Raw genomic sequence first — 12680 nt, 5'->3', positions numbered from 1 at the left:
GTGCGTTGGTGTGTGTGTCGAGCCGGTACGTGTGTGTGTGTGTGTGGGGGGGGGTTGTGGTAGAGAGAGGGAGAAGTGAGAGAGTGTTGGTGATTATCTTCAGAGTGAGTAGTGACTCTAGAGTCATAGTGAGAGAAACAAAGAGTCTCCCCTATGCTTTCTGACCATGGTGGGAAATCTGGAGCAGGAAAAGTTAACCCTCTCCTTGATTCCATGTTGTTTATGGAGAAGTTTATTTACATTTTTTGAGAGGTGCACGTCAGGCTATGGCGTAGGGCCCTGCGTAGGTTTATGTCTCCACGTACCTATTTACAGCACAGGCCAAAAGTTTGGACACACCTTCTCATTCAATGTGTTTCCTTTTTATTGTCATGACTATTTACATTGTAGATTCTCAGTGAAGGCATATGAATGGACACATATGGAATTATGTACTTAACAAAAAAGTGTGAAATAACTGAAAACATGTCTTATATTTTAGATTGCTCAAAGTCGCCAACCTTTGCTTTTTTATTAAGGGAAAAAATTCCACTAATTAACCCTGACAAAGCACACCTGTGAAGTTTGCAGAGTTATCAAAAAAGCAAAGGGTGGCTAATTTGAGGAATCTAAAATATAAGACATGTTTTCAGTTATTTCACACTTTTTTGTTAAGTACATAATTACATATGTGTTCATTCATAGTTTGGATGCATTCAGTGAGAATCTACAATGTAAATAGTCATGAAAATAAAGAAACACATTGAATGAGAAGGTGTGTCCAAACTTTTGGCCTGTACTGTAGATTTTACGCAGAAGTATAAATCAACCTTTAAAGTCATTCTTTGCTTTAAGACATTTAATAACTTGCTTTTATACTTACGTTTGGAAGTAGGACTACATTTCGTGAATTTTCAGCACTTAAGACTAAAATGCCACTTTGGGAAGCTTGATAAATACATCCTGGACAGTTTAATGTTATATAACCTCTATGTGCTAATTGGTCTGACAACATTTCGGCCTGCTTTCCAAACTCTAGGTCTATGTCACAAATACGTCAAAGACATTGGAATTGGCCAAAATTTATGTTGTTTTTAAGCCAATTAGGATGAGAGCTGTCTGCTTTTAGCACAGTGTTTTTGTCTGTGGCCTTTCTATATACTGTAGTGTGGATCTGGCCATACATTTCTACGTATTACATATCTGGGATTTGTTACCTTTGTGAAAGATATAGGCATCTTGCGATGCCGCTAGAGCTGAGGTTTACAGGTGTTACCATGGTTAGACATCTCTAACAGGCAAAGGAGGCTCTGAGGAAGTGATGTTTAACATTACAGCTCTGTCATCCAAAAAGATACACACTACTGTTTATTTACCCAAAATGATGTTGAACGATAGAATACATGTTTAGTATGCGCTACATATTTTCCACACAGCCCGACTCTGTTTAAAGGTTTTATGGAGGAATTTGAATTAAATGACTGTACCTTGTTGATGAAATGTGCTACATACTGTCAATAAAGTTGCCTTGCCTTACAGTTTGTTATGTATGTATGTTAGTAGTCTGATCAGAGAAGATTTAAGATTTAATCAGTGTTTTTATAATAAACATGTTCTCAAACACAAATATTAAGTTGCTAAATATGTTTATTGGAAAGTTAAAGATAGCAGAAGATTCAAAAATAAGATACATTTGTCAGTTCAACTTCAAGTTCTGGTGATTTTTGGGGGCAAATTCACCCACAAAGGAACTGAAACAAAATAACTTCATTATAGAAATCTCACAGGTTGATTAAAATGAAAAACTGTGACATGCTCCACAATGTTTGAGATGAAACCATGAGGGTCAAAGGTCACATTGAAAGTAGAAGAAATGATTGTAGGTGTGAGCTTCAGCAGCAGGTGGAGAACGCGTCAGCTGCTCATTTAAACTCGTCAAAGTAGTTCTTGGTGCGATAATGGCACTCACCAGAGGCGGACTTCAAAAACAACCTATTGTGACAAAGAAAAAGTAAAACAATTTGTTTAAACAGCAGTTATTAATTTGTCAGTAAGCAGCACATGGTTCCATAACTGTAATGCTTCTTTACTCTTCATTGTTTGAAGTTAAATGCCTGCACTTATATTTAGTTTCTTAGTACTTTCCTGGATGGATACAGAATTTCTATACAATATAGTCTTCATTGTGACTTCATTGTGATCTGTATATAAAAAAAGTTAACTCTGATTTCATGTATTTTTATGTACCATCTTAAATCCTTATTGTTAAGATAATGTTTCTATGTGATTTTAATATGCCAATCTGAACACCACATGTGCCACTCCACTTTGTTTAAGTTTTTTAAATGCTTTCAATGCTATGAATTGTGGGTAACTCCATTTGGCATTTTTGCCCTCTAAATGTGAGGATATAACCCTGTATATACTGACCAGCTATAACTTTGGTGGCAATTGTGCAAGTTGTGGCTGTTAAATGCTAGCAGAGATGGCTGGTTTAATATCTGCATAGCAAAGAATTCAACTTTGACACATAAATACAAATACGACATACCTAAGAAGGGTGTATATATACAGTACAGGCCAAAAGTTTGGACACACCTTCTCATTCAATGTGTTTCTATATTGTCATGACTATTTACATTGTAGATTCTCACTGAATGCATCAAAACTATGAATGAACCCATATGGAATTATGTACTTAACAAAAAAGTGTGAAATAACTGAAAACATGTCTTATATTTTGGATTGTTCAAAGTAGCCACCCTTTGCTTTTTTGATAACTCTGCAAACCCTTGGTGTTCTCTCAATGAGCTTCATGAGGTAGTCACCTGAAATGGTTTTCACTTCACAGGTGTGCTTTGTCAGGGTTAATTAGTGGAATTATTTCCCTTATTAATAAAAAAGCAAAGGGTGGCTACTTTGAACAATCTAAAATATAAGACATGTTTTCAGTTATTTCACCTTTTTTTGTTAAGTACATAATTCCATATGTGTTCATTCATAGATTTGATGCCTTCAGTGAGAATCTACAATGTAAATAGTCATGAAAATAAAAAGGAAACGCATTGAATGACAAGGTGTGTCCAAACTTTTGGCCTGTACTGTATATATATATATATATATATATATATATATATATATATATATATATGTGTGTGTGTGTGTGTGTAAATGTATGTATGTATATGCTGTAAATACACCTCCCATTGCTTATAAAATAACTTATTACACTATCCATCTATAGCAGTATCATTTTAACTTTGCTGTACAGAAACTTACCTCCACTGATCAGTCTTCACGAAGCAAGCGATGTCATCTATAATGTTGTCATCAGTGAAGGCTTCAGGAGGAAAAAGAACAGTTTTTAAAATGCAAAATATCTCATTTAAATAATTGTCATTTGTGTATGTGTCGGGTTCAAAGACTCACCATCGCAGGTTGTGTTGCACTTGTTATTGGAGGAGCGATAACCAGAATTACAGAAGGTCTCGTCAGACAGCTGGAAGATCCCGTAAAGGCCGAGAGACGACTGCCCGGTCTCCTCACTGGATTGGTCCTTGATGGCTCGCGTCTTACGTTTCCCACCTTCCTCAGCCTCGTCTTCATCCTTCTCATCACTGTCTTAATCCTCGTCTTCATCCTTCTCATCACTGTCTTTCTCCTCGTCTTTATCCTTCTCTGTCTTCATCCTCATCGGATTTGCTGCTCGCCGCCTTGCTGCTCTCCTCACTGCTCTCCTCGCTGCTCTTCTTGCTGCTCTTCTTGCTGCTCTTCTTGCTGCTTTCCTCGCTGCTCTCCTTGCTGCTCTTCTTGCTGCTCGCCGCCTCGCTGCTCTCCTCGCTGCTCTTCTTGCTGCTTTCCTCGCTGCTCTCCTCACTGCTCTCCTCGCTGCTCTTCTTGCTGCTCTCCTCACTGCTCTCCTCGCTGCTCTCCTCGCTGCTCTTCTTGCTGCTCTCCTCGCTGCTCTCCTCGCTGCTCTTCTTGCTGCTCTCCTCGCTGTTCTCCTCGCTGCTCTTCTTGCTACTCTCCTCGCTGCTCGCCGCCTTGCTGCCCAGCTTGCTGCCCTCCGCCTTGCTGCCCTCCGCCTTGCTGCTCTTCTTGCCGCTCTCTTTGCTGCTCTCCTCGCTGCTCACCGCCTTGCTGCTCTCCTTGCTGTTCGCCTTGCTACTCTCCTCGCCTTCAGTCTCTTCAGACATCTTGAAGATCCCATAAATGCAGAGAGAAAAACTCTTGCTCTTCTCATCGGATTGCTCATCACTGGATCTTTCTTTAAGTTTTGCTGAGTCAGACTCCTCGCTGCTTGCGTCACGCTTTCTTCTGTTGATGCCAGCTCTGGTTCCGTTTGTGCCTATGGTTGTATTTGTGGCACCTGTTGGGATTGGTCTGTTGGTCGTTGTTCCGGTGGTATTCAGTTGGATAGTTGTTGGTGCAGTGGCTGTTCCATTGACTCGTGGTGCGAGAGTTTTGACCAGAGTTGTTGGCGTGGCTGTGGTTGTGCGTTTGCCAAACACCTTGACCAGGTTGGTGTTCAGACGGGACTGGCGGTTCACCTCACAGATAACTGCAACAAACAAGCCATGCACGCAAATGGAGGCAAGCAAAAAAGAAAAAGAAGAAAAGTTCAATAAAAAAGTGATAGTCAATAAGTGGAATATTGTCTTTATAGTTGTTTTGTGTCTCTTTGTGGTCACTCTGTCTCTCTTTGTGGTAGTTTTGTGACTCTTTTATTCTCCTCACCTACTGCCAGGTATTGCTCCTTGAACTGTTGAAGCTGTGTGGGCAGCGTGATCGCCTGCTCGAGCGCTGCTTTCAGCTCACATTTGGAGACGGTCCGGCCCTCGGGCAGGCTGGGCACCAGAACGGCCACCGCCAATACCACCAGCAACCCAAACTTCATGTCAACGGTTTCTGTGGGAAAAACATCACCAGGGTTAGAGGAGGATGTACAGTGTACCTCAACCAATGCAAACAAGTTTTTTTGCAGAGGCGAAGCCAGCTGTTGTAAATATTCAGAGCTCAGCCCAAACCTAGCGAGGGTCCGGGGCAATGCTCCATAAACGGCGGGCATGTGCACTATTTTTCAAACCATTTGATAACAGAATGCCTAAAAATCTGTGCACTATTTGCAAAAAACACGATAGTTGCCAAGAAATAAAATCATCCAGAGCCTACATCCTGTTTTGTATCTAACTGTTCTCCAACTGTCTTCACTATTCTGAAACCAGAACACAACTAATGTTGAGGATTTTCCCTCTTGCCACCTAAAAAGTGTAAACATTGTGTGTGTCTATTACAAAGTTTCCACTAATTGCAACGAATCTGAATGATGTTAGATGCTTTAAAAAGTTTTCAATAAGTTTATTATAATAGATCAAATGTTATCCATCCATCCATCCATCTTCGTCCGCTTATCCGGTGTCGGGTCGCAGGGGGAGCAGCTCCAGCAGCGGACCCCAAACTTCCCTTTCCCGAGCAACATTAAACAGCTCCGACTGGGGGATCCCGAGGCGTTCCCAGGCCAGGTTGGAGATATAATCCCTCCACCTAGTCCTGGGTCTTCCCCGAGGCCTTCTCCCAGCTGGACGTGCCTGGAACACCTCCCTAGGGAGGCGCCCAGGGGGCATCCTTACAAGATGCCCGAACCACCTCAACTGGCTCCTTTTCGACGCCGGCGAGCAGCGGCTCTACTCCGAGCTCCTCACGGATGACTGAGCTTCTCACCCTATCTCTAAGGGAGACGCCACCCTCCTGAGGAAACCCATTTCGGCCGCTTGTACCCTGGATCTCGTTCTTTCGGTCATGATCCAGCCTTCATGACCATAGGTGAGGGTAGGAACGAAAACTGACCGGTAGATCGAGAGCTTTGCCTTCTGGCTCAGCTCTCTTTTCGTCACAACGGTGCGATAAATTGAATGTAATACCGCACCCGCTGCGCCGATTCTCCGACCAATCTCCGGCTCCATTGTCCCCTCACTCGCGAACAAAACCCCAAGGTACTTGAACTCCTTCACTTGGGGTAAGGACTCATTCCCTACCTGGAGTAGGCACTCCATCGGTTTCCTGCTGAGAACCATGGCCTCAGATTTAGAGGTGCTGATCCTCATCCCAACTGCTTCACACTCGGCTGCAAACCGATCTAGCCGACCAGGGAGGCTGAGAAGTGTGATACCCCTGTAATTTGCACACACCCTCTGGTCCCCCTTTTTAAAAAGGGGGACCAGCCCGGTCTGCCACTCCTTTGGCACCGTCCCAGACTTCCACGCAATGTTGAAGAGGCATGTCAACCAGGACAGCCCCTCCACACCCAGAGCCTTGAGCATTTCTGGACGGATCTCATCAATCCCTGGGGCTTTGCCACTGTGGAGTTGTTTGACTACATCAGTGACCTCCGCCTGGGAAATTGACAATGATCCCCCATCATCCTCCAGCTCTGCCTCTAACATAGAGGGCGTATTAGTCGGATTCAAGAGTTCCTCAAAGTGCTCCTTCCACCGCCCTATTACCTCCTCAGTTGAGGTCAACAGTGTCCCATCCTTACTGTACACAACTTGGATGGTTCCCCGCTTGCCCCTCCTGAGGTGGTGAACAGTTTTCCAGAAGCACCTTGGTGCCGACCAAAAGTCCTTCTCCATGTCTTCTCCAAACTTCTCCCACACCCGCTGCTTTGCCTCTTTCACGGCAGAGGCTGCAGCCCTTCGGGCCCCTCGGTACCCTGCAACCGCCTCCGGAGTCCTCTGGGATAACATATCCCGGAAAGACTCCTTCTTCAGTCGGACGGCTTCCCTGACCACCGTTGTCCAACACGGTGTTTGTGGGTTACCGCCCCTTGAGGCACCTAAGACCCTAAGACCACAGCTCCTCACCGCAGCTTCAGCAAGGGAAACTTTGAACATTGTCCACTCGGGTTCAATGCCCCCAGCCTCCACAGGGATGCACGAAAAGCTCCGCCGGAGGTGTGAGTTGAAAGTCTGTCGGACAGGGGCCTCCTCCAGACGTTCCCAATTTACCCGCACTACCCGTTTGGGCTTACCAGGTCTGTCCAGAGTCTTCCCCCACCCCCTGACCCAACTCACCACCAGATGGTGATTAGTTGACAGCTCCGCCCCTCTCTTCACCCGAGTGTCCAAAATACACGGCCTCAGATCAGATGAAACGATTATAAAATCGATCATTGACCATTGGCCTAGGGTGCTCTGGTACCAAGTACACTTATGAGCATCCCTATGTTCGAACATGGTGTTTGTTATAGACAATCCATGACTAGCACAGAAGTCCAACAACAAACAACCACTCTGGTTTAGATCAGGGAGGCCGTTCCTCCTAATCACGCCTCTCCATGTGTCTCCATCATTGCCCACGTGCGCGTTGAAGTCCCCCAGCAGAACAATGGAGTCCCCCACTGGAGCCCCATGCAGGACTCCAGTCAAGGTCTCCAAGAAGGCCGAATACTCCGAACTCCTGTTTGGTGCATATGCACAAACAACAGTCAGAGTTTTCCCCCTCACAATCCGCAGGCATAGGGAGGCGACCCTCTCGTCCACCGGGGTAAACTCCAACGTAGCGGCGCTCAGCCGGGGGCTTGTGAGTACCCCCACACCCGCCCGGCGCCTTACACCCTGGGCAACTCCGGAGAAGAAAAGAGTCCAACCCCTATCCAGGAGTATGGTTCCAGAACCGAGACTGTGCGTAGAGGTAAGCCCCACCAGATCTAACCGGTAGCGCTCCACCTCCCGCACCAGTTCCGGCTCCTTCCCCCACAGAGAGGTGACGTTCCACGTCCCCAGAGCCAGCGTCTGCTGCCCGGGTCGGTCGAGGCCCCAGACCTTCACTGCCACCCGTGTGACAACGCATCAATCAAATGTTATGATGTTTTCAAAAATGTTTTGTAAAAAACATGATTAATTATCATTTCATTGTTTGTTAACAGTAGAATAACTATAGAAAAGGCCATAGTAACACTTGCTCTCTCTTCTGAGATGATCGGCCAATCAGTGACTAGAGTCAGCGCTTTGATCTCCTGCCAATCACTCGCGCTCTGACAGGAGAAGGGGACAGAAGGCAGCAGGTGTAAACAGACTTTTTCTTCATCATTCCTTTCCCATTTTCGGACTTGTTGAAGTGATGTGTGTAGCCCAGAACATAAGTTAAAACTATTCAGTAGCTGTCATGGGCTTTACTGCGTCGTTATCTGTGTAAACATTAAAGCTACATTTATTCGTATTTCAATATTATTGAAATATGAATAAAATGTACTGCTACAATGTGGATAGGTTTAGCCCATGTTACGACATTACATTTATTTGGAGTGAGAGAGATATATTATCGCCTTGATAATATTATAATATTGCTGTTGCTGTATTTCCTAATGCATAGCTGATAGATGTGCAGATTGTTTGATATTACTTGTGCATGTTCATATTCAGGTTGTGTTAGGGCAATTTGCCAGCAACATGCAATCGCCAGTAAACAGTCTAGCGCTGTGGAGCGCCATGCTTACCTATTAAAGGTTTTACATTGTTTGCTCCATAATGGATATGTGCGCTGTAATAGATGTTGCTTATTCTCAGTTTGTGTTGCTGAGCAATATGTTACATTTATGTTAATTATTACGGAGTAATAAATGTAATTCTTAGTATTGTTTCTTGTTAGATGCTGGTGGCATTTAGTTTTGGTAAATAATGTTCATAGTAAGTCAGATACCTATTAATTTAACACACTTTTAATTATATCTGACATTGATGCACTGTCATAAAGTAAAAGTTGTACACAACTTAAAGTTAGCAGAGACAGAAAAACTGGCCCTAGGTGAATATATTGCTGATTTAAATGTCTTTATGAATAAATTATAATTTATTTTAGAACCTTTCTGTGTTTTTTTTCAGCTTCAAACATAGTGGTGAGGTAAACAACAAACATGGCAACAGAACAAGTGTTGAAATAATCAAATAAAACTTTTCATACAATATAACAAAAACAGCACTGACAATATGGCAATACAAACATAACAAAAAAAAATGTTTCTTACGGTTCGAACGTTGTTCCAAGTAGAGTATAAAGTTTCTTTGTTGATGGAAGTTTGCAGCTATGTGTCTTCAGACAGAAAAATCTGAGTTTATATATCATGACTTTTAGCAGGGGACCGCCCTGTTTTATTAGTTATAATGGCTCGTTTTCCCAAAAGCTATAAAAAAAAAACTGTCAAAGTCATTGTAACTCAACACAGTTTCTGTGTCCATTGTGAAAACATGGGAGTACATTATTTTTTTGAACCCACAGTGCCATCAGAGACTGTTCACCTGATCCGTGACATTTACAGCTTTTGTTGTCTTTCTATCGATTTACAGCCATGATGACGCATCTCCATCACAATCACATAGAGATTTAAACTGATCACAGGGTTTTATATGTGTCGTCTCCTAGTGTCATATTGTGTAAATTAGACCATGGAAACTATAGCCCTGTTTCTATTCTGTGTAGTCTGTCAAAGACAATTGAAAAGATCATTTTTGAACAGATTGACAAGTATCCAGCATCACACAATCTACCAGTCTGGCTTTCATAAATCACATTCCACTGACACCTGTTTACTGTATCTAACTGACTAGAGAAGTAGGGAGGTTGATAAAGGTCATTTTTGTGGTATGGTCACGTTAGACCTACAGAAGGCCTTTGATGAATAAATGAATGAAACCTTTATTGCCCCAAGGGGAATTTGTTTTACACTCAAGGGAGTCACATTAAACATTAAACATTAACATAACATAAACATTAACATACCTTTGACCATTGCATTTTGGTATGCAAATTAAAAGCCATTGGTTTTAATGACTTAGCAGTCAGATGGGTGAGTTCTTATCTGAAGGATAGGAAGCAGGTGGTGGATATTGGGGGAACAATGTCTCAACCACAATGCATAGACTGTGGGGTTCCTCAAGGGAGTGTTTTGGGTCCACTTTTTTCCTTCTATATATAAATGACCTTAAGTCTGTATGTTCATGTGAACTCTTTTTATATGCAGATGATTCTGCGTTATTGGTTTCACGTAAAGATAAGAACATAGCTGAAAGATCTCTCAGTGTAGAACTATTGAATGTCAGCAGGTGGATGTCAGACAATAGAGGCCCAAAGTCACGCCCCTTCCGGTGGACCTCATGTTTCTTTAATTTGGAAAAAAAATGAATGGTAGTGAACGGGGAGAGGCAAATCATTTTTTTATCCCGTTTGAATAGAGCCATGGATTACAAATATGATTTGTCAATTTAAAAGATAATTTTTCAACGGAAGAAAATCTCAGTTAGCCGTAGGTTAGTCATATGACCACTTAGTTTTGTGTGAAACCGCTCAGTGAACTACATCGCTTATCTCACACAATTTATGTCACCTAGCTTGATGCTCAACTTGCTCGCTAGCTAGCTAGCTTAGCTCTGTTAAACAACACATGTAACGTTATCTTAACTGCTGTGTTTTATACAGTGAAGAGTTTTCAGCAGATAATTAAAAGAAGAAGCGAGATCCTCTGCTCATTAGAGTAACGTTACATCCCCGGTATGGTACACGCAGACATCTTACCTTTAGAGAGACATCATCCATGCGACACTGAAGTGTGTAGTCTTTCTACTTATACTTCAACAGTTTAACAATAAACTGAGACTTTCTTTGGTTGAAAAATTATCTTTTAAATTGACAAACATCATTTTGGAATCCATGGCTCAATTCAAACGGGATCAAACATAATTATTATCTCTCCATTGACTCACGTTCATATTTTGTCGAAGGATAGGTCCCCTTGGCCGGAAGTAGAAGGGCGTGACTTCAGCTCTCTATAGGTTCACTTAGGGAAAACGGAAGCCATACTGTTCAAAGATAAAACTGGTTTTAAGGTTTTAGTTGGAGGTAATGAGATTAATGTAAAGGACTCAGTTAGTTACCTTGGTTGTGTGCTGGACTGCCACTTGTCTGGAGTGGGCCAAGCGCAAAAGGTACTTACCAAGGTAAACCAAAGAGTAAGTTTCGTGGCCAGAACCTCAAGGTTTCAGGACAAGAACACGATGTTAACTCTGGCAAGTGCTCTAATTCAGCGTTATTTTGACTATTCTGCTCATGGTACAATGGCGTCTAAAAGCACCTGAAACATAGGCTTCAGACTGCTCAAAATAAGGTTATAAGGCTTATTCTGAACCTCCCCATGAGATCTCATCTTGACACTTCTCATTTTGAGACCATTGGGTGGTTAAAAGTAGAAGATCAAGTATGTCAGATTCACCCGTGCATGGTACAGAGGACTGTGCATGGGGCTGTCCCCAAATATTTAATCAATTACTTTAACAGAGTGAGAGATGTTCACAGCTACTCCACCAGGGGCAGCTCTTCTGATTTTGTACCTCCTAGAGTTAAGAGTAATTTAGGTAAGGAGTCCTTTTTGTATGTAGTGAAGTGTATTTTTATCTGACCATTCTATATAACTTGTATTTAAGCTTTATCTGAACATTTATTTATTCTTATTCCTTTCTCCTTGGTGGTGAATGTGGGCAAAGTTCCATCTCTTAAGTGTGTGAGCAATGAAACGCAAGTTGAAAAAATTAAGTGGTCCACTTCAACGACAGAGGACATTTGTACATATACTGCCCAGACTGAAACTAGGCTGAGCAATATTGAGCTGCCTAACAGTACTGTAACCTGTAATGATATTAACTGTCAGAATCTGCAACACAGAGTTGAATTGTGGTCATTGTATGATAAAATTGTAGACTCTCTCCTGGTCTCAAGTCAGCATTTGAATAAGATAAAGACATATAAAGCTAAACCGGGCTGGAATGAATATGTGGAGCAGTCTCATGCTGAGGCTAGAAGGGCCTTTAAGGCTTGGGTTGAATCAGGCAGACCCAAGTTTGGTCATGTTTTTGAGTATATGAAGAAAGCAAAGACAAATTTTAAATATGCCCTACGGTTTATTAAAAATAATGAGATCATCTTAAGGCTGACTTACTGGCAAGAAAACTGCAAAGTAATAGCCCTACAGATTTTTGGAAATAAATAAAAAGAATGAATAGCAATAAACTCTTCTTACCCACACATATTGAGGGTGTAAATGGAGCAGAACAGACTGCACGGATGTGGCAAAAACATTACTTTGAGATTTTTAATGCTGTTAAGAGTAATCCTTTTATTGTTAACAAAATTGAGAGGAGTGAAGATGTGTCTGTCTCTCCACAAGAAGTCTTTGAGATAGTGATGAAGCTGGATTACAACAAGGCATGTGGTGCAGATGGGATATCTGCTGAGCATTTAAAATATGCTTGCAGTAAATTGTATCCCCTGCTCGCCATTTGTTTTACAGGCTTTCTAATTCATGGAGTCCTACCTTACCGATTATTGTCTGTCATTTTGGTTCCAATTGTAAATGATAAAACTGGAAAAATTAACAGTAAAGACAATTACAGACCTATAGCTCTGGCCAGCACTTTGTCTAAGGTACTGGAAAGGTCCATTCTGAATAAGATGGAGAGTTTTTTCTGATTTCTGAACCAGTTTGGCTTTAAACCCAAACATGGAACAGATATGTACAGTTTTGCTTTGAAAGAAATCTTGGATCTGTACAATAGACATAATACAAAATTTTGTATGAGTTTTATTGACGCCTCAAAGGCATGTAAACCATGAAAAATTATTCTCTAAGTTGTATAAGAAAGGTGCCCCAATAA

The 12680-nt window shown here is 42.1% G+C and overlaps 1 protein-coding gene and 1 long non-coding RNA gene across 2 annotated transcripts; both read right to left on the bottom strand.

Moving 5' to 3' along the window:
• Positions 1–1805: 1805 nt before the first annotated feature.
• Positions 1806–3602, bottom strand: LOC114548834 (uncharacterized). Its single transcript, XR_003691430.1, has 3 exons — positions 3409–3602; positions 3259–3319; positions 1806–1971 (listed from the first exon to the last, which is right to left on the bottom strand). It is a non-coding gene; the product is annotated as an uncharacterized LOC114548834 (long non-coding RNA).
• A 45-nt stretch (positions 3603–3647) lies between these two features.
• LOC114573867 (cell wall protein IFF6-like) lies at positions 3648–4876 on the bottom strand. The gene is made up of 2 exons (XM_028606103.1): positions 4717–4876; positions 3648–4540 (listed from the first exon to the last, which is right to left on the bottom strand). The coding sequence occupies exons 1-2, from the start codon at positions 4874–4876 to the stop codon at positions 3648–3650; spliced, it is 1053 nt and encodes a 350-aa protein (XP_028461904.1).
• Positions 4877–12680: the final 7804 nt, after the last annotated feature.

The sequence above is a fragment of the Perca flavescens genome, chromosome 2 (genome assembly GCF_004354835.1).
Source record: "Perca flavescens isolate YP-PL-M2 chromosome 2, PFLA_1.0, whole genome shotgun sequence".
NCBI classification, from domain to species: Eukaryota; Metazoa; Chordata; class Actinopteri; order Perciformes; family Percidae; genus Perca; species Perca flavescens.
The sequence above is the reverse complement of the archived record's forward strand: the minus strand, read 5'-3'. Positions and strand labels throughout refer to the sequence as shown.